The following is a 23,218-nucleotide window of genomic DNA, read 5'->3' on the forward strand; positions in this document are numbered from 1 at the left end:
TAAAGTTTAGGTTTACATCGTGCTTTGTTTCCGAAGTAGCAGAACTCATGAATATGGTTGTATATGTCACTCGCTCGCTTCATATTGTTTCGCTGCCTTCTCAATTATATAATGCATGTTTTCTTCAGCGCTTTTTGGGCCTCTTCCTGGTTTTCTACGTACTGCGTGATTACGTGGAAGGTGTGATGATGTCACACGAAACTCCGCCCCCACGGGTTTCAAGCTCATCTCCATTACAGTAAATGGAGAAAAACAGCTTCCAGTTATGACCATTACGCGTAGAATTTCGAAATGAAACCTGCCCAACTTTTGTAAGGAAGCTGTAAGGAATAACCCTACCAAATTTCAGCCTTCTACCTACACGGGAAGTTGGAGAATTAGTGATGAGTCAGTCAGTCAGTGAGTGAGTGAGTCAGTGAGGGCTTTGCCGTTTATTAGTATAGATAACTACACAAATGCATGATCCTGAACACTTCAGAAAGATTTCCATGCAATACTAAGAACATTTCAAAAAAGATAAAGTTCTAGTGCATGGAGTTAAATGAATACTTGGGCTGATTAAAACAGTCTAAAAATGTGAACTTTAACTGTGTCTACCTCAGATTCAGACTACGCAGATTATATAGAAACCTAAATGAGATCTCTTATTCTTAAAATGCATTTTACCAAATCATTTAATAAATAATATAATTAACTTGTACCAACCAAAGTCAATCCCCATGTAAAGGCTGGTCTCTTCCAAACTCACCAAGCTTGGTACTCTTAAAAAAAACAAACATATACACAAAAATTTTTTATAAAAAATCTGAAAGATTCAGGTCTGCACTCTACATTTGTCATCACGTTACCAGCAGTTAACAACACGTTCATTACACCGAAATAGGGGAAAAAAAACAAACAAACAAACCAAAAAACCTGCTGTATAACTGGAAAAATCAGTCACTGCTGGGCAATACTTGATCAGAGTTACAAGTGATTATGCTGTTTATCAATGTCATTTTGTTCTGATGTTAAAGAAATATACTTCATGTATTTCAGTATTTTCATATGAGAAACAAAGAAATTATTACATTAACACACATTTTACACAAACATATATGGGAACATCCCATTGTCATTTTAAGAATTTCATCTATGTGAGTCCTATCTAAACACTTTTGTTTTAAGTTTTATACTACCAATTAAAATGTCACAGAGAATGAACTGAAAACAAATTGAAATATTTTAGCAATTAAGTATTATTATAAAGGTTTTAGGGGAATTTAACAAAGTCCCACTTACAGGTCAGTGATTTTTTCACTATTTAAAGAAGGGAGAAGGCTTCCAGAGCCCATAAGGCAGTGCTGGATAATCGTGAGGCTTTGAAGTCTGTCATCCCTGAAAAGGCATAATTGCAATGTATTAATATATGTTAATTCTGTCATCAAAATTAACCTAGTTTCAATTGTAATTTACATCTAAGAAGAAAGTGCACATCAGCATATTTAATTGTTTTCAATAAGATAGTCATGATAAAGTTAATGGCATAACCAAGGAAGATAGAACATCAAATAGACTGAAGTGTACTGGGGTGATCAAAACGTTATCTTTTTTATCAGTAACAGTAGCTGACTTGATGTTTTCATCATCACTGGCATGGCATGACCCATAGATGTAGACCTTCAAATGGTAGCTACAGCCTATGGTCCAAAGAATAGGATGGGTGTGGCATCTTTTCAAATGCACCTAATTGAAGAACCCCTCTCAGAATTCCCGCTTACCCCCCTCCGTTCTTTCTCCTTTGCTTTTATTTTTCCTGTTCCCGAAAATCTTTTCAAAACAAAAGTAAAGAAATAGACAAAGCGTCACATTAATGTCTTCTCCCCTCTGCCTATTAAATAATCAATAAAATGAAATAAAAAAATCACGAAAGAAACAGAAACCACAACCTACCCTTACAGCGTCCACTGCGCTTCTGGCGTTACAGCCAAACACGTGGTGTATGCAGGTTATGAGGTGTGACGCTAATTAACGCCCGTACTACAACAGATTATATTGTTGATATACTATTAACTATTTACAGGGATCAACTCTTTTGGGGAAGTTCATAACAAACAAAAAAAAAAAATTCAATTATAAATAACATGTGCACTTGAGTATTTCGAGCCCCGCGTCTGAGTTGGATGGTTCCCCTGGTCACCAATTCGTGTGTTTCACTATGCCCACTATGCCTTTCCGTCTTCAGCTACCCATGTGCACTTGTACGGAGGAGACCTTACGGAACAATGCCGAAACGAAACGCAACTAAACCTGCTGCTGCAAGAGAGGACACATTACAGCGTGATCACGAAGCAAAGAGGCAAAGGCGTGACAGTAGCTCGCAAGAAACGGACACTCAGCATTCACACAGATTAGCTCAATGACGCATCTCTGCCGCACAACGAAAGGCAACTGAAACCCCTACAGAGAGAGAAGACAGATTACGCTGTGATCGCGAAAGAAAAGTCAAAGTAAAAATATTGCCTTCCAAAAGTCAAGGGAAATTACTACAAGATACTAATAAATACTTCACACAGAACGTTGTTTATCAAGAAGTACTCGACTCTGTCCACTCAAATGCCACGGGATTTTGTGACTCCACAGACATTACTATGTGCAATGAAGGTGATGGACGCGATGACACAGTGCTGCATGTCACTGACGTAGTTAATGAAGACCACTCAAATGACCTACATCGCTTTGCTCTTCAGAATGAACTACCACTACATGCCCCCTCAACAAGCACAGAACGTCCTCAACGGTATCATCCTCCTCTTCCTTACAATCTTTTACACAACGTATACGATTCTCATTAGTCTGCGTCCCACACTTCGTGAATCATGGGTTTTGTTTTGAAATTTTGTTTCCCATGCAAAAATCAAATGTGGTGCGATGAAGGACCCAGTTCACGACTGGCAGCCACGTTTAAACAGGGAGTCCTTCAACTGTGGTCATCCAATGCGCAGCGTAGCACGCACCAAGTTGCTAGTAACAAAATACTAGTAATATTTTTGTGGATTTCTACATTTACTTTGGCTCGGTTCTAAAACAAGCGTGAAAAGTAAAGTACGTTCACGTGCCTACTGTCCCGCCCCATCTCCTCCCATAATTATGCCTCTTTGAATATGCAAATCGATAAACAGAGGTATAAACAATAAAAGGAATTTGATCGAGTGACATAGAATGTCGGAGAAACTCAAAAGCTGAAGTTTACAAAGTCGCACAATGCCAGAGATAAAAAGTTGTCACATATCAAAGTCACCGTGAAAAGGCGAGTCGTAGCCCACCGTCTGAGTTTCATGAGAAAGCTTATTAGAGTACAGAGAAAAAAAAAATAGGCACACAATGGGGAAAAAAAAGCACGAAATGTCAACTTTAATCTCGAAATTTCCACTTTAATCACATAGTTTATTTTGTCATTAAAGTAGAACATCATAAACTTAATCTTAAAATCGTTTAATTTACTAGTTTCTCAAATCCCATCATAACTAAAGTAGCACGTTAAATGCTTTGTTTTGTATTTGATCTTCGATGTGCTCTATGTGTATGAATCACTACGTGCTTCTGGGCATTCTCTTCTTCCGACAGGACACAGAATTCCATTACATTCATATTATTACAGTTCTCTGACTAATTAAAATACTGAGATGTATACCTGATATCATTTTTATGATGATAGGAGTTAGAGCATGTTATTAAAAGTGATTGTGCACGACCTTCGATGAAATAATTTATTGCAGTAGTACTCTCTCTTTCAAACGTACTAACCCCCAATCCCATTCCTCACTTTTCTTTCTCCAAATACCCAATCGCCACACAATCAGCTCTGTAATAGACGTTATGCCATCAGTAAACGCAGATTCTTCAAAACTTTTAAGGAACGTTGAAATATTTCCATAGTAAATGTTTAATTATTCTATCCTTCCAGTGTCACACCAGTCCCAGCAAGCATACAACGCGGGGAAGAAACAATATTGGCTTTACGCCAATTTTAGGTTTTATACATCGCGATTTGAACGTGGAAACAGGCTTACACAACATTTTTGTGCATATGCACCATTTATACATGAGTCCCCTGGTTCTTTCAAACTTGTGATGGGTGATTTTAATTTATGCAATCTGGAGTCAGTATTACCAAATTACCATCAGTATGTGACTATTAATACTAGAGGGGACAAAACTCTGGACAAATGCTATGAAAACATTCCTGGTGCCTACATATCATATAACAGAGCAGCCCTGGGTGCGTCTGACCACGTCGTTATTCAACTACTTCTGAAGTACAAACAGAAACAAACAAGAAAAACCAGCCATATGAATAACACAAAACTGGTGCAAGGGCAGTGTTGGGGAACTGCAAGAATGCTTCTCCTGTACAAATTGGGATGTGCTGATATCCTCACAGTCACTGAATGAGGCCACTTGCACTGTGAGTGAATAAATGAAATTCTGTGAGTCTATGATCATTAACGAAAAACTGTCAAGGTGTACTCAAACAGTAAGCCATGGATCACTAAAGAGGTTAAAGCATTACTATTTTAAAAGCAACATGGACACCAAGAAAATAAAATAGAAGACAAGCAAATTTTACAGCAAGGGATTAACAGGGATTGCATGAAAAAGGAGCCTTATGGCGTCCCTAGTACACTTGGATGAAAATTTTTAACTCAAAAGATACATTTTACTATTTGTAATTGTTATCGGTTGTTTTGTTTTTACTATACTGCATGGGCTGGGTTTGTAAAATGTACTTAATAAGAATGAACTGAAATGAACAGGATACAGTTAATATGATACAGATATCTGTTGCATTACTGTAGTAAATGGCACAGAGACTCAAACGTGAAATGCATTAAATCTGTTCAGTCTTTGTTGCTATTTTGGAGAATTTGTAACTGCTTTTTGAATTATTTTTCAAAGTGAACACAGTAAATATATGAGCTGAACAATGCAACAAGACACAAGAGATCAGAGTGCAGGATTGGGAGGGAGGCAGTCAAGAACAGAACAGGAAATCATTCTTCAAACAGGAAGCATTGGCAATATTGAATCTGCTTTCATATAAGAAACAAGTTTAAGATAACTACAGATTAAATTAGTTAGAACAAAAACCGTTAGGTGGAAAGATCTTACTCATCTTTATAATAATAGTTTAAAGACACAAACCTTGACATTTCAAACTCTCCATCTGCATGACGTTGTAGCTTGACCAGCTCTGGCTGGAGGAAAGTATCAAGTACATAAAAAATGAATGATATTTCCTCATTTGTTGGCACATGCCAATGAATATTCAAGTTCCAGAGGTCTCCAGGTTTACCCCAATCCTATACATGACAAATATAAATAAAATGCATCATTTATAAACTAGGAATAAACATCAAGTATAGTCATGGTAAGGCTCCAAACAAACGGTTAAATGATTTGTAGAGCAGCAACAAAAACATAATTCACAGTAAAGGAGGTTTATCTACACTATTGTCCAGATGAAATCCATATAAGAGAGTAATGCCTTGCATATGGAAATAAACTGCTATTTATCAGAAGAAGAGGGAGGCCTCTCAATTCTCTGCTGGTTGAGAAGGAAAAGCTGGTAAATTAAGGAATATATTTTATCTTGACCTTGATTTATGTGGCTACAGCCTAACATGAGGATAGAAACTCACCTTAATTGGAAAGTACTCAGAAAGAGGCCTATCAAAACCCTCTGAGATGCTACAGTATTCAGTAGGATAAATAAGAGCAGTAGAGCGAAGGAGGTGGTGGAGCAAGTTGCAGGACAGCATATAACCCTGCTTGCATTTCAAGTAGAGAGTTTGTTGCAGTATCTGTACAAGCTGACCACGGTATTGTAGCAGTTTATCACCATCTACACGTGTGATCTAAAAGGAACAATATCAGTAATCAGTAATTAACACTAAGCATATAACTATTTTCACCTATAGCACCCAAATATCTTGTTAAGTCTGTTTTATATTGTAGAAGAAAAAGATAATCATTTAATAATATAACAAAGCAAATCATTTTAAAATCAAATGTATTCCACTAGTAAATACATTTAAATCATCAAGTTGATTTTACTCTTAAAATGTGTTAAATTAACTTGGAAATTAAAAGAAAAAAAACTAGGGCTATTACTTCAGACAGCAGCTGCAAATTCCAGAGTAATTCTTTGTCCAGCTCTTCCTCATGCAAGACATCTTCATCTACAGAAGAATAAAAGAAATCAAGCTACATTGAAATGCTATCCAAAAGGAAAAAGGTTTTGGTAGCAATACAGCAGATAACTATTTACTGCATGAACATATAAAGGATTGGCTGTGGATAATAGATGTAATAGTAGTGGTGGCAGTACTATTATTATGAGCTTGGGATGTTAGCTTGGATAATCAGTTAGTTCAGCAGAGTAAAATATTTGTTTCATTTTACACATACAGGTTGCAATAATTTAAGGCAAGCAACAGGACATGTTGATAGGGATATCAAAGACCAATAGCATTTCGTAAGCAATGGCTTAATGCATGGATTCTCAATCTCAGTCCTGGGGACCCATTGTGGCTGCAGGTTTTTATTCCGACCAGATTCATAATTAGTGACAACACCTGATAACACTGATCTTGTTTAATTAGCTGGTATTTTTTTCTCTTATTCTACAGTCAGAAAACCACAGCAGCATGATTTTTACATTTATAAGACATTTAAGAATATTTCTGCTTTTGCTATTTATTTAAATGCTTAACTCTCTATTGTTGATTTAATTATATTTTGCCCTTTCTCTGTGCAGTTTTTCCCCTTCTTGGTATCTTATTAATGACAATTAAAAATGAGCAGAGCAGACACCCAGGCAAACAACACTGAATAATGAAAGGCTGCAACTACTTTATCGTCAGACCCAATAATTAGTAAATATGGATTAATTAAACAATTAGAACACCTGGAAAAGCAGAATGAAAATCAAGATGAAATATTGTTAAAAAAGAAAAAAATACATTATTCCCATATAAATGCTTGGTACATTTTAATATATATAATTTACCAAAGTTAGTTTTCTAATTTCTATATTATTCCCAAAAGACTGAATTTGGGAAATAACAGTTCACTTAATTAGCCCAGGAGTCCAATTAGCTGGTTGGAACAAAAACCTGCTGCCAAAGTGGGTCCCCGGGACCGAGTTTGGGAAGCACTGGCTTAAAGGTAGTGCTGGGCGGTATTTTTCTAAATTATCCCGTATTTTTTTCCCATGCATGAGTGGGTGTTAACCACATTTTCCACTGCAATTACTGCAGTAGACTAACTTATTCCACTGTCATGAGCATTGTACATTGTACAAAAAAAAAAACATTTTAATGTGCACACAAGTATTAATACAGGTTTGCATGGTCCGATAAAGTGATAGTTTTCAAGGAGGTGGCACTAATGAAGAGAAGGAATCACACTGCATAACAGATGCAGTCAAAATATTGAACCTTTTTATTGAACAAATTTTGCAAACAACTTAAACTATAATTTTGGCAACATATTTTCAACCATCCAAAGAGGCATTTAGACTTAGTAAAATATCCAGAGGTGCTTGTCAAAAGTTGTATTGCACTGAACATGTCTTAGAAAAGGAATAAATAGTAAATATTTTTTGTAAACCAACTACACTTTCTGTTAATGTTAATAATCTCTGTCCACTGACACGTTAAAGTGACTCTTTATACAACTTTACCATCATTAAACTGCATAATAATTAAACTAATAAACAATAACAATAAAATAAATAATAGTGCAACTTCCAGTAATAATACTATTACTTCAAGACTTCAATCCCAGGTGCATTACACAGTATTCACCAAATAAAATTTAAATAAAATAAAACAAAACAAGTGCACCTTGGTGATGACATCTTTACCAACTAAACCATCATTTAGGCAAAATGCATGAATATGGACCTTGCTTCAAGCTACGCTATATACATAAATAATAAAACTGCAACTTGCATTTATAATGCTATTTGTGGTATAGCCCTATGGAATCGTATTAGGGCCACGGTGAAGAAAAAAAAAATACGGACACAGGGAGGAAAAAAAACAAACTATATGTCGAGAATAAACTCGACATTTCCACTTTATTCTCGCCGTTTATGTTGAGATTAAAGTGAACATTTCCACTTTATTCTCGCCGTTTATGTTGAGATTAAAGTCGACATTTCCACTTTAATTATAAAATAAACTATGAGACTAAAGTAGAATGTCACAAACTAAACTTCATCCTAAAATCAGTGTTTAATTTACTAGATTTACTCAAACGCTGTCATAAGTTAACGTAGCACATTAAATGCTTTGTGTTGTGTTCCCCGACCCAGTTGTTAATCACTACACTTCTTAAAATGACTTCCTCCGCACTAAGAGGAGGCGCCGGCAGCGATCGCCGCACACAATCCATTCACTTCATGATATTCCTGCTCTCTGAAAATTTAGAATGCTAAGATATAACTTGATACAAGTATAAGAGGAAGTCAGTTTAAGAAGCATGTACCAATTTAACATGGCTCGGGGATCACTTAACACAAAGCATTTAATGTGCTATATAACTTATGACGGGGTTTGAGAAAATCTAGTAAATTAAATATTCATTTTACAATGAAGTTTAGTTTACGATGTTCTACTTAAATGACAAATTACAAGAATAAAGTCAACATGTCGACTTTATTCTCATCATAAGCGTTGAGATTAAAGTGGAAATGTCGAGAATAAAGTCAACATGTCATCACACTATTACACAGTACCCAGGTACATTACACAGTATAGAAAAAAAAATAAAACAAGTACAGTACAACTTGGCTTGCAGTATTATCCAGTAGTATAGAAACAATATTCACACATTTGAACATACTGTAATGGTCCATATCCGATCTTTTAAAACCAAAGTATCTTCAGGCAACGGACGTGACTCCTTTTTTTCGGCAAAAGTTCGTCTGTGTCATCATGTTCAACTTTATTGTCAGCTACAGCTTCAGTTCCTGAATGTTCTCTGTCCATTTTCACCGTACAATACCTACACTACCGCATGTACTCCGTTGCATGCCTATTTAGCGGTGTAGCAGTGAAAAAGACCTCCCGCACAACATCCCCACTAACGCATGTACTCCGAGCGCCCGCACAACATCCCCACTAACGCATGTACACCGTTGTATGTAATTAGCGGTGTAGCAGTGAAAAAGGTCCCCCCTTGAACAGTTTCCTGCTGCGCCACGTTCTGAATGTTGTTTAGGCAATTTAAACCACTGTTGCGGTAAATCCATTATCCATCCATTAAAAATCCATATCATAATCATAACAAAAATAAAAAACGTTTTTCAGTATGAACCGGTATACCACCCAGCACTACTAAAAGGCATGTGCAATTATTCAGAAGCCAAAAAAGCAAACCAAAACCAATTACTACTCATTCACACTATTAAAGGAAACAGAGATAGGCACAAGCAGGTTGAAGTAGTAAACAGAAAAATAGGTACAGAGTACACATGGTGTAGAAAACTGTATGGTACTAGTTAATGGTAAGAAGCGTGTTATACAAAACATGCACCTTGCATTTTGTTTCAGTATTTTCACATGACTTTTGAAAACCAGTTTAAAAACTAATTTGGGCCCTATTGGAAAAATATCTACCACAGAATATTTGTAGAAACCCATCAATTCACCATGTTTAATAAGAATCAATCCTAACACAGGGACTAAAGAAACATGCCAGACTGTGCTATTATTGCCTCAGCAATACAAATTAAAATAGACAGGTTTGTGAATATTAATTTCTTGAACAAATTTTTTTATACCTGTTAATAACTTGAAGGTAGATAATATGAAGGCTTTGCATTTAGTGCTAAAGGTTTTGTTCTCTTTATCGCTAAGTTTTAGTCTCCCTGGATTCTGTTCAGAATTTTGTGGAGATTACAAAATCCAATCAACTAACACAAGCATTTTAGAAATCCAAACCAACTCTATGGAGTCCTTTGAAATATTTAAGAAATCTCAATATCTTTCAAAATGACAAGCTGCCACATTTTACCTTTTCAAGTGTGTTTCTGTACAAGACTGACTGGAGAATAGTAACAAAAGTTATGGAACTGTTTGTTTGTTGCTTTTTCCTCCCAACAAAAGCTGTGATCGGGACAGTTTTTAATCAACAAAGTTCAGAACTCCTTGCATAGCTTAGTACAGAGTCATTATAAAAATATTTTACACCCAGAAGATTTACTTGGCACACCTCACAAGAACAATGACACTTGTTTTGACTAAAGCAAGGAAACAAGCAAGTAATATGTACAAAGGCAATTAAACAAGCAGTTCACAGCAATACCACAGTTCATTCATTTCATTTTCCAACCCGCTGAATCCGAACACAGGGTCACGGGGGCCTGCTGGAGCCAATCCCCGCCAACACAGGGCACAAGGCAGGAACCAATCCTGGGCAGGGTGCCAACCCACCACAGGACACACACAAACACCAAGGCCAATTTAGAATCGCCAATTCACCTAACCAGCATGTCTTTGGACTGTGGGAGGAAACCGGAGCGCCCGGAGGAAACCCACGCAGACACGGGGAGAACATGCAACTCCACTCAGGGAGGACCCGGGAAGCGAACCCGGGTCTCCTAACTGCGAGGCAGCTGTGCTACCACTGCGCCACCGTGCTACCCAATACCACAGTTTAAATCTTTAAATACAGCAATGAATAAATTCTTCAAGTTTTGACTTGAATATTACTGTCAGATGGGGTCCAGAAGCAGAACACATGCTCATGTTACTCAGTACCGGCTTAGTTTTTACTGCTTTTCTAAAAAGGGAGTCTAAATGAGCCAGCCTCCTATACCAATGTGGAAGGCAATGTAATTTACAAGGATCAGGGAGAAGACTTCCTATGCCAGCTGCCAAAACAAAACAGCTTATGGCACATATGTGGCAAGTAATCCAGACACTGTTGCTGTAGTGATTCCACAGAAGAGCCACACATGTCTAGGGTCACTGCATAATGCTCAATCAAACCTTCTCTCTAAGCTAATGGAGGAAACAAATGAGAGCTCAGAGCAAATCTTATTCTAAATGTACATTTTACCCGATGACAGAGCGCATCTCTCCATAACGTACAAAAATAGATGGTTTTGTCAATTCCCCACTAAGGTGGGTGAAAAATATGAATTAAACTTGGAGAATTTAAACATTGGAAAAAAAATCCCCCCTTGTATGGCACATATATAATCTATCACTGTTTCACTTGCTGCAGCGGATGGAGGCAAAAAAAACCTCTTGCCTACATTCCACACTCAAGCTTCTTCTCATCCATCCAGGCAGTAATGGTATATTGTATAACACACACTTCTCTCACTCCATTTCATCCACCATGGCTCAGGAAGAAGCATAGAATGTTCCTTCTAAACCAATACTCTGTCTCACTCATCATGGTAAATAGTGGTGTAAGATACAACAAGATATGCTCCTCTGATACTCGTAACACATTCTCACTCACCGCATGCATCTTTCAGCTGTGATTTTTGTGAAACAGAGCCCTGTTCTAATTTCACACATACTGCACATATACAAAGTGATATGTCTTCTACTTTTTTTTGCTTGAATCTCCCATAAAATAACATGTCTGTAACATGGATACACAGTACTTAAAACTATTGATATAAGTTAAGGTATTTTCCAGAGACACTTCACTATAACCAACTCCAGATTATGTGTGATTACTAAGAAGATATCTTTCATTTAAAAATGATGATACAGTAATCCCTCACTATATCGCGCTTTGACTTCCGCGGCTTAACTCTATCGCGGATTTTATATGTAAGCATATCTAAATATATAATGCGGATTTTTTGCTGGTTCGCAGATTTCTGCGGACAATGGGTCTTTTTATTTCTGGTACATGCTTCCTCAGTTAGTTTGCCCAGTTGATTTCATACAAGGGACGCTATTGGAAGGATGGCTGAGAAGCTACCCAATCAGGGCATGCAGTTAAGTTCCTGTGTGCTGATTGGCTCAGCGACGGAGCGCCGAATTCGATTCCGCTGCATTAACCAGGAAATCTTGTCTCGCTCATTCAGCATCAACATGTTTTGCTGTGTAAAAAGTTAACTTTTGTGCTCTGTTGTATTTATCTTTGTACATAGTCAAGCCCTTCGTTATGGCTCCAAAAAAATCTGCTCTTGCTACTGCTTCAGGGGCCGTGCCCAAGCGCCAACAGAAGATGCTAACGACTGCTGAAAAGGTAAAAAGTTTGGATTTGTTGAAGGAAGGGAACAGCTACACCTCTGTAGGATGCCATTATGGCATCAATGAGTCCATGGTTCTTTTTATTTAAAAAGGAAGATAAGAATATAAGATCTACAGCCACAGTGTCATTTAACCAGGGTGCGTTGGAGCTGGGGAGTTCTCTACAGCGAACGTTCAACCCGAGTCTGGAACAGGGGAGAGTCCCGAGGCTTTGGAAAACATCTTGCATCACCCCAGTCCCAAAGGTATTATGTCCTAGTGAGCTGAATGACTTCCGGCCTGTCGCTCTGACGTTACATGTGATGAAGACCATGGAGCGGCTGCTTCTTCACCACCTGTGGCCATAGGTCCGCCATGCCCTCGACCTTCTGCAGTTCGCATACCAGGAGAAGGTGGGAGCTGAGGATGCCATCATCTATATGCTACACCAATCCCTCTCCCACTTGGACAGAGGCAGTGGTGCTGTAAGAATTATGTTTCTGGACTTCTCTAGCACCTTCAACACCATCCAACCTCTGCTCCTTAGGGACAAGCTGACAGAGATGGGAGTAGATTCATACCTGGTGGCATGGATCATGGACTATCTTACAGACAGACCTCAGTATGTGTGTCTCGGGAAATGCAGGTCTGACATTGTGGTCAGCAACACAGGAGCAACACAGGAGCACCGCAGGGGACTGTACTTTCTCTGGTCCTGTTCAACCAATATACATCGGACTTCCAATACAACTCGGAGTCCTGCCACGTGCAAAAGTTCGCTGATGACACAGCTATCGTAGGCTGCATCAGGAGTGGGCAGGGGGAGGAATATATGAACCTAATCAAGGACTTTGTTAAATAGTGCGACTCAAACCACCTACAAGTGAACACCAGCAAAACCAAGGAGCTGGTGGTGGATTTTAGGAGGCCCAAGCCCCTCATGGACCCCATGATGATCAGAGGTGACTGTGTGCAGAGAGTGCAGACCTATAAATACCTGGGAGTGCAGCTGGATGATAAATTGGACTGGACTGCCATAACTGATGCTCTGTGCAAGAGAGGACAGAGCCAACTATACCTCCTTAGAAGGCTGGCGTCCTTCAACATCTGCAATAAGATGCTGCAGATGTTCTATCAGATAGTTTTGGTGAGTGCCCTCTTCTATAAGGTGGTGTGCTGGGGAGGCAGCATAAAGAAGAAGGACGCCTCATGCCTGGACAAACTGGTGAGGAATGCAGGCTCCACTGTAGGCACGGAGCTGGACAGTTTGACATCCGTGGCAGAGCAGGCTCCTGTCAATCATGGAGAATCCACTGCATCCACTGAACAGTATCATCTCCAGACAGAGGAGCAGCTTCAGCGACAAACTGCTGTCATTGTTCTGCTCCACTGACAGACTGAGGAGATTGTTCCTCCCCCACACTATGTGACTCTTCAATTATACCCGTGGGGGTAAACGTTAACATTATACAAAGTTATTGTCTGATATACCTGCATTTTTATCAAACTTTAATTTAATATTGTTTTTTTTATCAGTATGCTGCTGCTGGAGTATGTGAATTTCCCCTTGGGATTAATAAAGTATCTATCTATCTAAAACGAGTTGTAAGTGGATGTAATAAGGCGGTAGTCCAGATGGAATCTGCTTTAGGGATCTGGATTGAAGATTGCCGGAAGAATAACAACGGCAGCGCTACACAGTCACCTGAAGAGGCTCCTTTAGAAGAGCTGTAATGCTCTCCTTTGTTGTGCAGTAAAATTAAACTCACGTTATCGGACAAGTCGTCGTGTCATTGTTGGTGAGCAACCATAATTCATTTTCTACGTACAGCACTTAGTACATGTATGTATGTTTAATGTCACTGTACACACATTTTACTGTATACAATTTTTCTTGCATTGTACAGTATGTATTTATTGCTGGTGGCCTATCGTAAAGGCTGTAACATATGTGATATCGGAGATGCTTGATATCTTTAAAATAATATTTAGGTTTTACTGTATATAAACAGTGTGTTTACATACATAATTTCAACGAATCTTACCTAATATCTAAGAGAATACAAAGGGCTAATGTTGTATAACTGTGCGGGAAATGTTTATAAGAGTGTGGGAGAGTTTATAAGGGATTCAAATATATAAAAAATAACCATATAAATATATGGTTTTTACTTTGCTGATTTTCACCTTTCATGGGGGATTCTGGAATGCAACCCCCGCGATCAAGGAGGGATCACTGTACTCCATGTTAGGGTTATCAAGTTAACTTTTTGAACAGTTTCCTCCCTTAATTTCACTTTTTTCTAACTAAAGGTAAGGTAATCATGGCCATTATTATTTCAGGCATTAAATCTATACAAAATGTAGAAAATGAATAATGAACACAGAGGATGCAAGACAATTGGCATATTAAACCATGGGCATCTTCTATGTATGTTGCATACAACACATGTGTGCCCTCATGTGTTTTTCATCTAAAATCATAAACCATAACAGCAATGTTCTTTTAACTTTGTCTTAAACAGGATAAATTAGCTTATTTCTCAGGAATACTCATGAAGAAGGAAATTATGATGACAGATAGCTGTAAAAGACAAACTCATTTTAAAATATATTGCTTCCTTCCAGCGTCCATCGTGTTTCTGTGCCAGTTTTTCAACACCTGAACCATTCCCACTTTTCTTTCAAGCAGCCTTGTCCACTATTTTGCCTTTCCTGCAGCACCCCTTTACTTTCTAGGCCATCTTTTTATCCTAATTATAGCCCTTCAAAGCATACTGGTCCCTGGTAGTACCCTTACATCTACACTGGAGTGTTGCTTTGGCCCTGCTCCAGCCACGCACCAACCCTTTATTGAATGTAATCCCCAAATCCACCAGGCACAGCTTAAAATTGCTATCTGGCCTACTGACAAAAATGGAAATGTTTTATGTAGTATACGGTATGATGGAGATAATGAATATTACAATATAATAGTTAAATAAGAAATAATAGTAATATAATGCAGAAGCAGCCTTCAGGGAGTTCTGCTCATCCTACAATGATTTTTCGGTGCAAACTCTACTGAACCTGAAATACCTCTGGTGACACAGTAGCTAAACAAAAGCAAATGTAAATCATTTTGGTACATTTTCTTCCATTTTCTAAAGCATAACACCTATTACAATGCAGTCTTCACTGCTGATAAATATAAAAGAAGACAGGCTTTCTAGGAGGTAGCTTACATGGTCCGGTGCACTAGTTCTGCTGACGTTCTTCTGACAGGGAAATGGGCAGCTGGTTTTCTGGGAGTTAGGGCAAGGATGAGTTTAAAGTTTTCTATAAAAAACCATTACTGGACAGAGTCTTTAGCAAACGGTGAGTTAACATCACGATTGTAGCTCAGGCAAAAGTATACAGAAGAAACATATAATGCAACAAAACAAATGCAGTAAGAGTACAAAATGTAAAAGGAATGTGGTTCTGTAGCTTAGGTGTGAAGGAACTCCTCTGCGTCTTTCATGATGATATAACCAGGTAAGCAAAATAAACACTTACTGACAGTGAGATGAGTTATTGCATTGTAACAATGTGGCACAAACAGCTTCAAAGATTCTTCAGGGTGACACTGAAACAGAATACAGTTTTTCATCTACTTTGTTAATACAAGTCAGGTTACATCTTTTACTCAGATCTATCTCCCATTTCAAAAATGTATTGACCCATTATTTACGGAAATAACCAACAAAATAACTAGTTTGCTTACCTTAGCAGCTGCACGACACATGTCAGCTACCATTCTCCCGGCAACTCGGGTTTCAAAGATATTTGTAGTGGCAAAGTTAAACACTTTTTCCAGTGCCACCTAAAAAAAATGAAAGAAAGTCTTGTAAGTGAAATGAAGGGTGCAACTTTAATGGGAACAAGAACAAAAAGAACTTTTTTTAAAAAAAAAAATAAAATAAAACCATACAATTAGGCTATAAAATCAATAATTTCAGTTCAATATAAAACATTGCATTAATATAAAAGAAAGTGCCTTAGCTTGGATTGCTAGGATAACTTGCATTAGTGCATATCTACTTCAGTAATCATAAAAGGGAGATTTTGTGATTTGTACAAATAAAACTAAACTGGATGTTGATTTTTATAATCTTTTTTTAAGTGACTTACTGTGAAAAACAAAAATAAACAGAAAGCATACAAAATAATTAAGCGAAGTTTAAAACCAAACTCAATTTTATGAAAACAAAACCTACATCTCTGCCATAAAAATTCAACTCATTCACATTAAGAAGCTCAGACCACAGAACACATAAACACAAATTAAAAACAGAAGAACTAAAAAAACAATGTATACAACAGTGGCAAGTCAAGTTTGATGAGTAAAGAAAAAAAAAAAAGAATTATGAGGCAAGGTTTACTAAGTGTATGATTTCAAAGCTCTGTATTTAATGGTAAAATGCAACTGGAATTTGGGGTAGTGGTCTATGAGTAGCTCATGAGAAATATGAGGGGTGCCCAAGGCTTGGAGATGCTATGCAGTATGTTTAGGAACCCTTAATATTTATTGGACAGACAGAAAAATAGAATTTGGAAAATTTCTGAATTTTTTAAATTTCTGCAGCGGTATCATTTCCAAACTCAAAAGGTTTGCTTGACTTAGTAAACCACTTAATTTCAGCTCACTTAAGTGAAAACAAGTTCAAATGAGAGCATGCTAAGACATCATTGTTACATATTTTAACAGCCATTTCCCAAGTGAACCCAAGTTGGCTGGTTGTCGCCATCCCAGATACTTTCCTCCACTCTCTATAGTCTTGCACATCCACTGGGGCAAGACCCAGTTTTTTCATTTCACTCATTACCACCTTCAGCTATGTATTATTTGGCCTTACCCCCACCTCCATCTTAGAACAAGTCTTCACCCAATTATTCCCTCCTTATGCCCTGCATACCAAAACACCTTAGTCCGTTTCTCCTAAGCACATCATCTATCGCCTCCCACATCAAGTCTCTTAATCCAGCATTCATCTTTTTCTTATTCCTGGACCTCCCACACATCTTTTTGGTCATTCTCATCTTTGTTCTTTTTAGCTTTTGTTTCATATGTTATATTTTCTTTCATTGGCAATGTTTTATTTCCAGCTCCCTGAATTTCTTCCATTTACATTTCAAGTTTGTTATCACTTTTGCATCTACATCTCTATCTACAATGGCACCTACACAGCAGAACTTTTCAAAAAACTCCAGTGCCATTATCTAATTTATACTTCTAATGTCAGCATTCCACACCTGTATCAAACACTTTCTGTAAGCAAAGTCTCACTCACCACCTGTTGTATGTGTTTTATTATGCTTTCATATGCTAATGATCAAAGTAAGTTCAATGAAAAAGTATTTGAGTCCATTAGGATTTACTATGTCCTTGAATATTTTTGGATATTTCAGACATAACACCAAACTTTGACACAGTGAAAACTGCTAAGTAATTATTCTATTTAAATTATATTAGCTATGCAAAGGGGCGGCACGGTGGCGCAGTGGAATTTGCATGTTCACCCCGTGTCTGCGTGGGTTTCCTCTGGGTACTCCGGTTTCCTCCCACAGTCCAAAGACATGCAGGTTAGGTGCACTGGCAATTCTAAATCGTCCCTAGTGTGTGCTCGGTGTGTGTGTCTGTGTGTGCCCTGCGGTGGGCTGGCGCCCTGCCTGGGGTTTGTTTCCTGCCTTGCGCCCTGTGTTGGCTGGGATTGGCTCCAGCAGACCCCTGTGACCCTGTAGTTAGGATGTAGTGGGTTGGATAATGGATGGATGGATAGCTATGTAAATACTATATCAATTATCAAAAATGGTATTAGTCAGCCTTATCCTACATCTAGCAACATGCCTGAAGACTGTCAGAAAATGTAAATCAGTGTAGTAAGCTAAATCTTTTAAGGACAGACCAAACATATGGGAACCAATAATTTATGTTTAAAATTGGATGATGAAAGATCTTGTTTATGGGATAAATTAAACAAAATACACAAATGTGGTGTTCTTTGTTATCTAGATGTAATATTTCCATCTATCTTAAAAATGTATATAAACATCTGACAGTATTTTTACATACAGTATCTCTAAGAGGAATAACACTTCTACAAGATTCAAGACAATGACATTCATGTTTAAGCAAAGCTGTGCATAAATAAGCATTAAATTAATGTGAATGATTACCTTTTGCAACAACTATAACTTTCTGTCTCATCCATTGTTTAACTCAAAAAGATCTTTAAGGACTTTGAAAAACTATTTCAACCACACTCTGTTTTTAGATTTTGCTATCACCACAGGTAACAATATTTTAGGATAAATTAATTGACTAACCCGTATACCTTGAAAATGTCTTTGGAGCACTGCGTCAAGATAGTGCTAAAGGTGGAAGACAGCCCGAGTTCTACTAGACTCTCTAAGTGAGTCATCTTTTCAGTCTCTGTCTCTTCTCTTGTCTGTTCAAGGGTACTACTTTCAATTAGTGCAAAACATCTGTCAAAAGAAAACATGTTCATTGCTTATACTAATTCTTGTCTTGTCTCTCACCCTACTTTTAGTGATAACATATCATTATTGTCTGTTAAAAAGTTAATCATGTTCACATAATAAAAAAAATAAATTTTTGGCAAAATGTAGACAGTCTAATGCTCTAAACTATCCAATGATAATAATAAAAAGTTTGGTGTGTAATTTACACCTAGTTGTTCTAGAACTATTTTTTTTATTTCTGAAAAGAAAATATCTGATCATTAATCCTTATTAACAGGCACACAATCTATATGAGATAAAATGAAAATATTTTAAATAGTGCATATGGTGCCAACAAAATGACATCTATTCCGAGATAATTTAGCTGCCTAAAGCTGAGGAAAGAAGTAAGAAAGTATATTTCCTTAACACAGTTAAAATTATTTGTTAGCTATATCCCAGAGGATGTTTTTCCTCATAGTTTGGCAAACACTGACTTCTTAAATTTTTTGCTGAGAACTGGCAATGGAGAAATTATAACATTTCTAGTACATGATAATATATTAACTATAAAAGACCATATTGATACCTGTCCATAAACTGCAAAACAAAGTCCTCAAATTCCGCAGTGGCTGAGCACAGCTCTCTTTCCACCTGCATTTACACAAAACAGGTTTCACATCAATTTTCTGATTCTGGTATGGTGTACTTTACCTTTACTTGATAAGCATACCAGACACAAAACACATCAAACAAAAATGAAACATTTTAATAGTTTTCAAGTGCATTCATTTTGTGCACACTAAAAATGATAAAGTGCATAAATATTTAATGTAAACAAAGAATGTTTGTATTAAATTAGACAAATATCAATAAAATGAATTATGTAACTTACTTCACTGAGGTCATCTCTTTCAAGTATGGCTGATGAACAATCTACCAAAGGCACAAGAGTTGCAAAAGTTGCAATGAATTGGAATGTTATCTAAATAAAAAGAAAGCAATATTAAATATTTTAAAAAGAAATGTTATCAGAAGAGAACCAGTGTACCCTAAAATGAACTATAACATGAGCCAAACTGTATTTTTAATTGAATTTTTCTTTATTTCAAAACAGTACAAAAATAAAATATACCATGCATTTGCTGAAGTCATTTGGATCGACACCAGGAAGAGCTCTCATCAGTAATGGCAGCATATGTGTGGGACCTTCAGGGAATCTTTTGCTTCCAGAAACCAGGCTGCGAGCCACTCCTATCACACAGCTGAGAGTGGCTGTAAGCTGATGAGGTTCAATCAGGGTTTCCAAAGCTGGGTAAGTTCTGTCATACACACACAGTTAAAATTCAGACACTAATTTAGATTTACTTCAATCAAATTTTACTTAAACCTAATATTCCTTATAAACCATCAATGTGAATTATATAATGTGTACAGAAGACAAGAATTATTAGGCTTTTACTTGTGATGATGGAGGGTAGTAACTATAATGACTATTTTAAGTTGTTTTAAGACAAATGAGGTGGCACAGGGCAGCACTGCTGCCTCACATATCTAGCATCATGGGTTCAAATCCCAGTCCCATTACCCTCCATGCCCAAGTGGAGCTTTGCTCCAGGAATTGGTTTTTCTACTCCCACACTCCAAGGATAGGATAAAGGATGATTCTAAATTTGTTTAGTATAGTACAATTATGAGTGTGGAGGTTAATCATTTGTAGGCCTTGTGATTTAACAGTACTCCATCCAGTGTTGGTTATTGCCTTGAATCCCTGTCGGATGCAATATTGAACTGCACTGAGCTATTTTGAGACTATTAGGTTATGTTATATTTTAGTAAAAATTATAATTTATGAAACAATTTAATGAAAGAAGTACTAATTCCAATATGTAAACATTTTGGAAAAAACAAAAATATGCGACATTAGCAAAGCTCAACTAAAAAGACTCACTTTTCTAAAACTGGAGGTATGACAAGCTCTGGTCTCATTAGAGCTAGGTTTTGCAATGCATGAGCTGCTTCCAAACTTCCTGTTTTGCTGAACATTGCTAACAGAACAGGCTGTTTCATACATTCCACAAAATCTGTAATATCCTGTTCTGTCAGCTTATGGCTATCTGGGACAGGTGTTAGCCAAGATGGTTTCTTGAATCGTTCTCGGTGAAGTCTCCACACTACACTAGCAGGCAGCCTTTGCAACAGTTTCATCAGCTTCATCTGGTTAAAAAAAAAGAAAAAGCATTTTATAAAGAGAGAATAATATCTACTAAAAGTTTTTTTTTTTTTTAATTTCATGTACAATTATATTTACAGTATAGTTGAAAACAATATTCTATCCAAAATTTTTCTTTTCAGTTATAGCAAAATATATTATATATTTATTGAATTAATTTTTTCATTAAATATTCTTACTTTGACTGCCAGGTGATTAAATTAAGGCCAAAATTTCCAGCTTGCTACTATTAGTCTGTTTTACTATTTTCCAACAAATGTACTAATTAACGTGTCACGAAATCTTGAGGTAAAACACAGTTTTTCTAGTGTGTCGTTATTATGAATTGTTTTTCATTTTACACTACTTCTTCCTGTTTGAAGGGCCAATGCAACTGCATCACAGGCAATTTATCATTCCACTGCTAGTCAGTTGAAGAGACTCCATTTATTTCTAAACAATGACATGTTATGAAGCATTAATGTTTTTTATTGACATGGTGATGAGGAAGTGAATTCCTTGTAGTACAAGTTTTAATACATTATGAAAACAAAGAAATATAAAGAGACAAGGGAATTATTTCACTTGTCTAGGTTCAACATTTTTATGCAGATGATATACTGTAATATTTAGGTAAAAGGTCCTCACTTCATCAGGACTCACATGTGCTGTAGTGCTTTGGATGAGGAACAGTTATTGCAAGACTAGAAAATTTCCTTGAATGAAATGATTAAAGTCTACATGGGAAATACTGGCAGCAAGGTTTTACTCCTTGTTTAATATGTTGAAACATCTTTTAAATGTACATGATTAATACAGAGCTGAAAATGAATAATCAAATACCCTGACAACTGATTAAATTAATCAGATTACACAAATTATATCCACTTGATCATATACAGCATAGCCATATTAATTACATTTTATGCATTTTGAGGGCTAGATAACACAAGAGCCTCGGAAAACAATGAACAAGAGAGACGTGACCTTTACGTGCATATGACACATGTAAATTTGTTACAAAAACATCCTTTGACAGTACAAATCTTATGTCCCTCGAATTTAATTTAATGGTGTTTTTTTTAAATATGCATTAATCAAAATAAACTAACACAAATAAAAAATTAAACTGTATAAAACATTAGAAAACATTGTCCATAAACAGTAAGCAACATATGGTTCTGCTTATTAAAGAGTGTACTTTCAAAATTCCTATCCATGTGCTTCTTCTGGATTATCTGGCAAGAGGCAATTGTGTTAGCTACATTATTGTCCTTTTTATATCCTTTTGGAATTAGAGACAAATATATAAAATAAAGGGGGTCAAAAGAGATTTGGGTTTTAGACCATGAAAAGCTGACTGAATTAGAACGACTAAATTAAAACAATGCTGCTCCTTAATATGCTACATACACAAGTACAACATATTACCAATATGGAAACATACAGTACAACATATTATCAATATGGGAAGTTTACAGAATAGTTACTTTTCCATCTTGCTTTTAGCTATTGTTTTTTTTGTGCTTTTTAGATATTTAATCTTCAGAGCTATGAAGTTGCCAGCATCTGTACATTTTACATGTTGCTCCTACTTGTGCCAGGAAGCTACGGGAAAGCTTCAGCTTGTTATTTTAGTAATGTAGTCTGTGTAAGCCTGAGTACTTCTTGACCAAATATAAGAAACAATAGTGTTCATGGTAATAGTTACTGCCAATTCAGTGATTTAAAAGAAACATACAGTGCTCAGTCACATCTGGTTTAAAAGATAATAGTTAAATTGCATTTATAAACTGTTAATTGCATTAATGGTAGTTTACCTCCTTGTTTTTTTTTTTTGCAAAATACCACTACAAAAAAATTCTTCTTCAGGATAAAGTCTGCAATATTTTAAATGACCAAACTGTCACACTATCATCTAATATAGGGTTTGGAGTCGATATACTACTGCCTTGGCAAATACTATTTCAGAGATTCATGTTGTCAAACCACACATGGTCCCTGTAACATTTGATTATGAGAATGTCTACAACAATAATGTATTCTTTCTTCATTTTTAGCTATTTATGAACTATAACTACCTGACTATTTCAGTGATAAATCAAAAGTTGCAACTTATAGATATTATAGAATTAAATCTATGCAACAATGAAACAGGGCAGTACAGTGGACAGCATTGTTGGTTCACAGTGCCACAGACTGAGGTTCTAATTCTTAAGCCAGTCACTGTCCGGGTAATTTTTCACAATTCCACTTACTAAAACATCAGTCT

General features: G+C 36.7%; 1 protein-coding gene across 2 annotated transcripts in view; it reads right to left on the minus strand.

Moving 5' to 3' along the window:
- The window catches only part of psme4a (proteasome activator subunit 4a), a 173,720-nt gene that overhangs the window by 71,159 nt on the left and 79,343 nt on the right, over nucleotides 1–23,218 (minus strand). For both annotated transcript variants that reach the window (XM_039739140.1, XM_039739139.1), the window contains 12 exons: nucleotides 20,686–20,951; nucleotides 19,870–20,056; nucleotides 19,630–19,719; nucleotides 19,324–19,388; nucleotides 18,608–18,758; nucleotides 15,997–16,095; nucleotides 15,789–15,858; nucleotides 6,154–6,221; nucleotides 5,682–5,897; nucleotides 5,185–5,342; nucleotides 1,282–1,377; nucleotides 706–761 (listed from right to left, as the gene is read on the minus strand). In XM_039739140.1, coding sequence (XP_039595074.1) covers nucleotides 706–761; nucleotides 1,282–1,377; nucleotides 5,185–5,342; nucleotides 5,682–5,897; nucleotides 6,154–6,221; nucleotides 15,789–15,858; nucleotides 15,997–16,095; nucleotides 18,608–18,758; nucleotides 19,324–19,388; nucleotides 19,630–19,719; nucleotides 19,870–20,056; nucleotides 20,686–20,951 — 1,522 coding nt within the window. The remainder of the gene's footprint in view (nucleotides 1–705; nucleotides 762–1,281; nucleotides 1,378–5,184; nucleotides 5,343–5,681; nucleotides 5,898–6,153; nucleotides 6,222–15,788; nucleotides 15,859–15,996; nucleotides 16,096–18,607; nucleotides 18,759–19,323; nucleotides 19,389–19,629; nucleotides 19,720–19,869; nucleotides 20,057–20,685; nucleotides 20,952–23,218) is intronic.

The sequence above is a fragment of the Polypterus senegalus genome, chromosome 16 (genome assembly GCF_016835505.1).
Source record: "Polypterus senegalus isolate Bchr_013 chromosome 16, ASM1683550v1, whole genome shotgun sequence".
Taxonomy (NCBI): Eukaryota; Metazoa; Chordata; class Cladistia; order Polypteriformes; family Polypteridae; genus Polypterus; species Polypterus senegalus.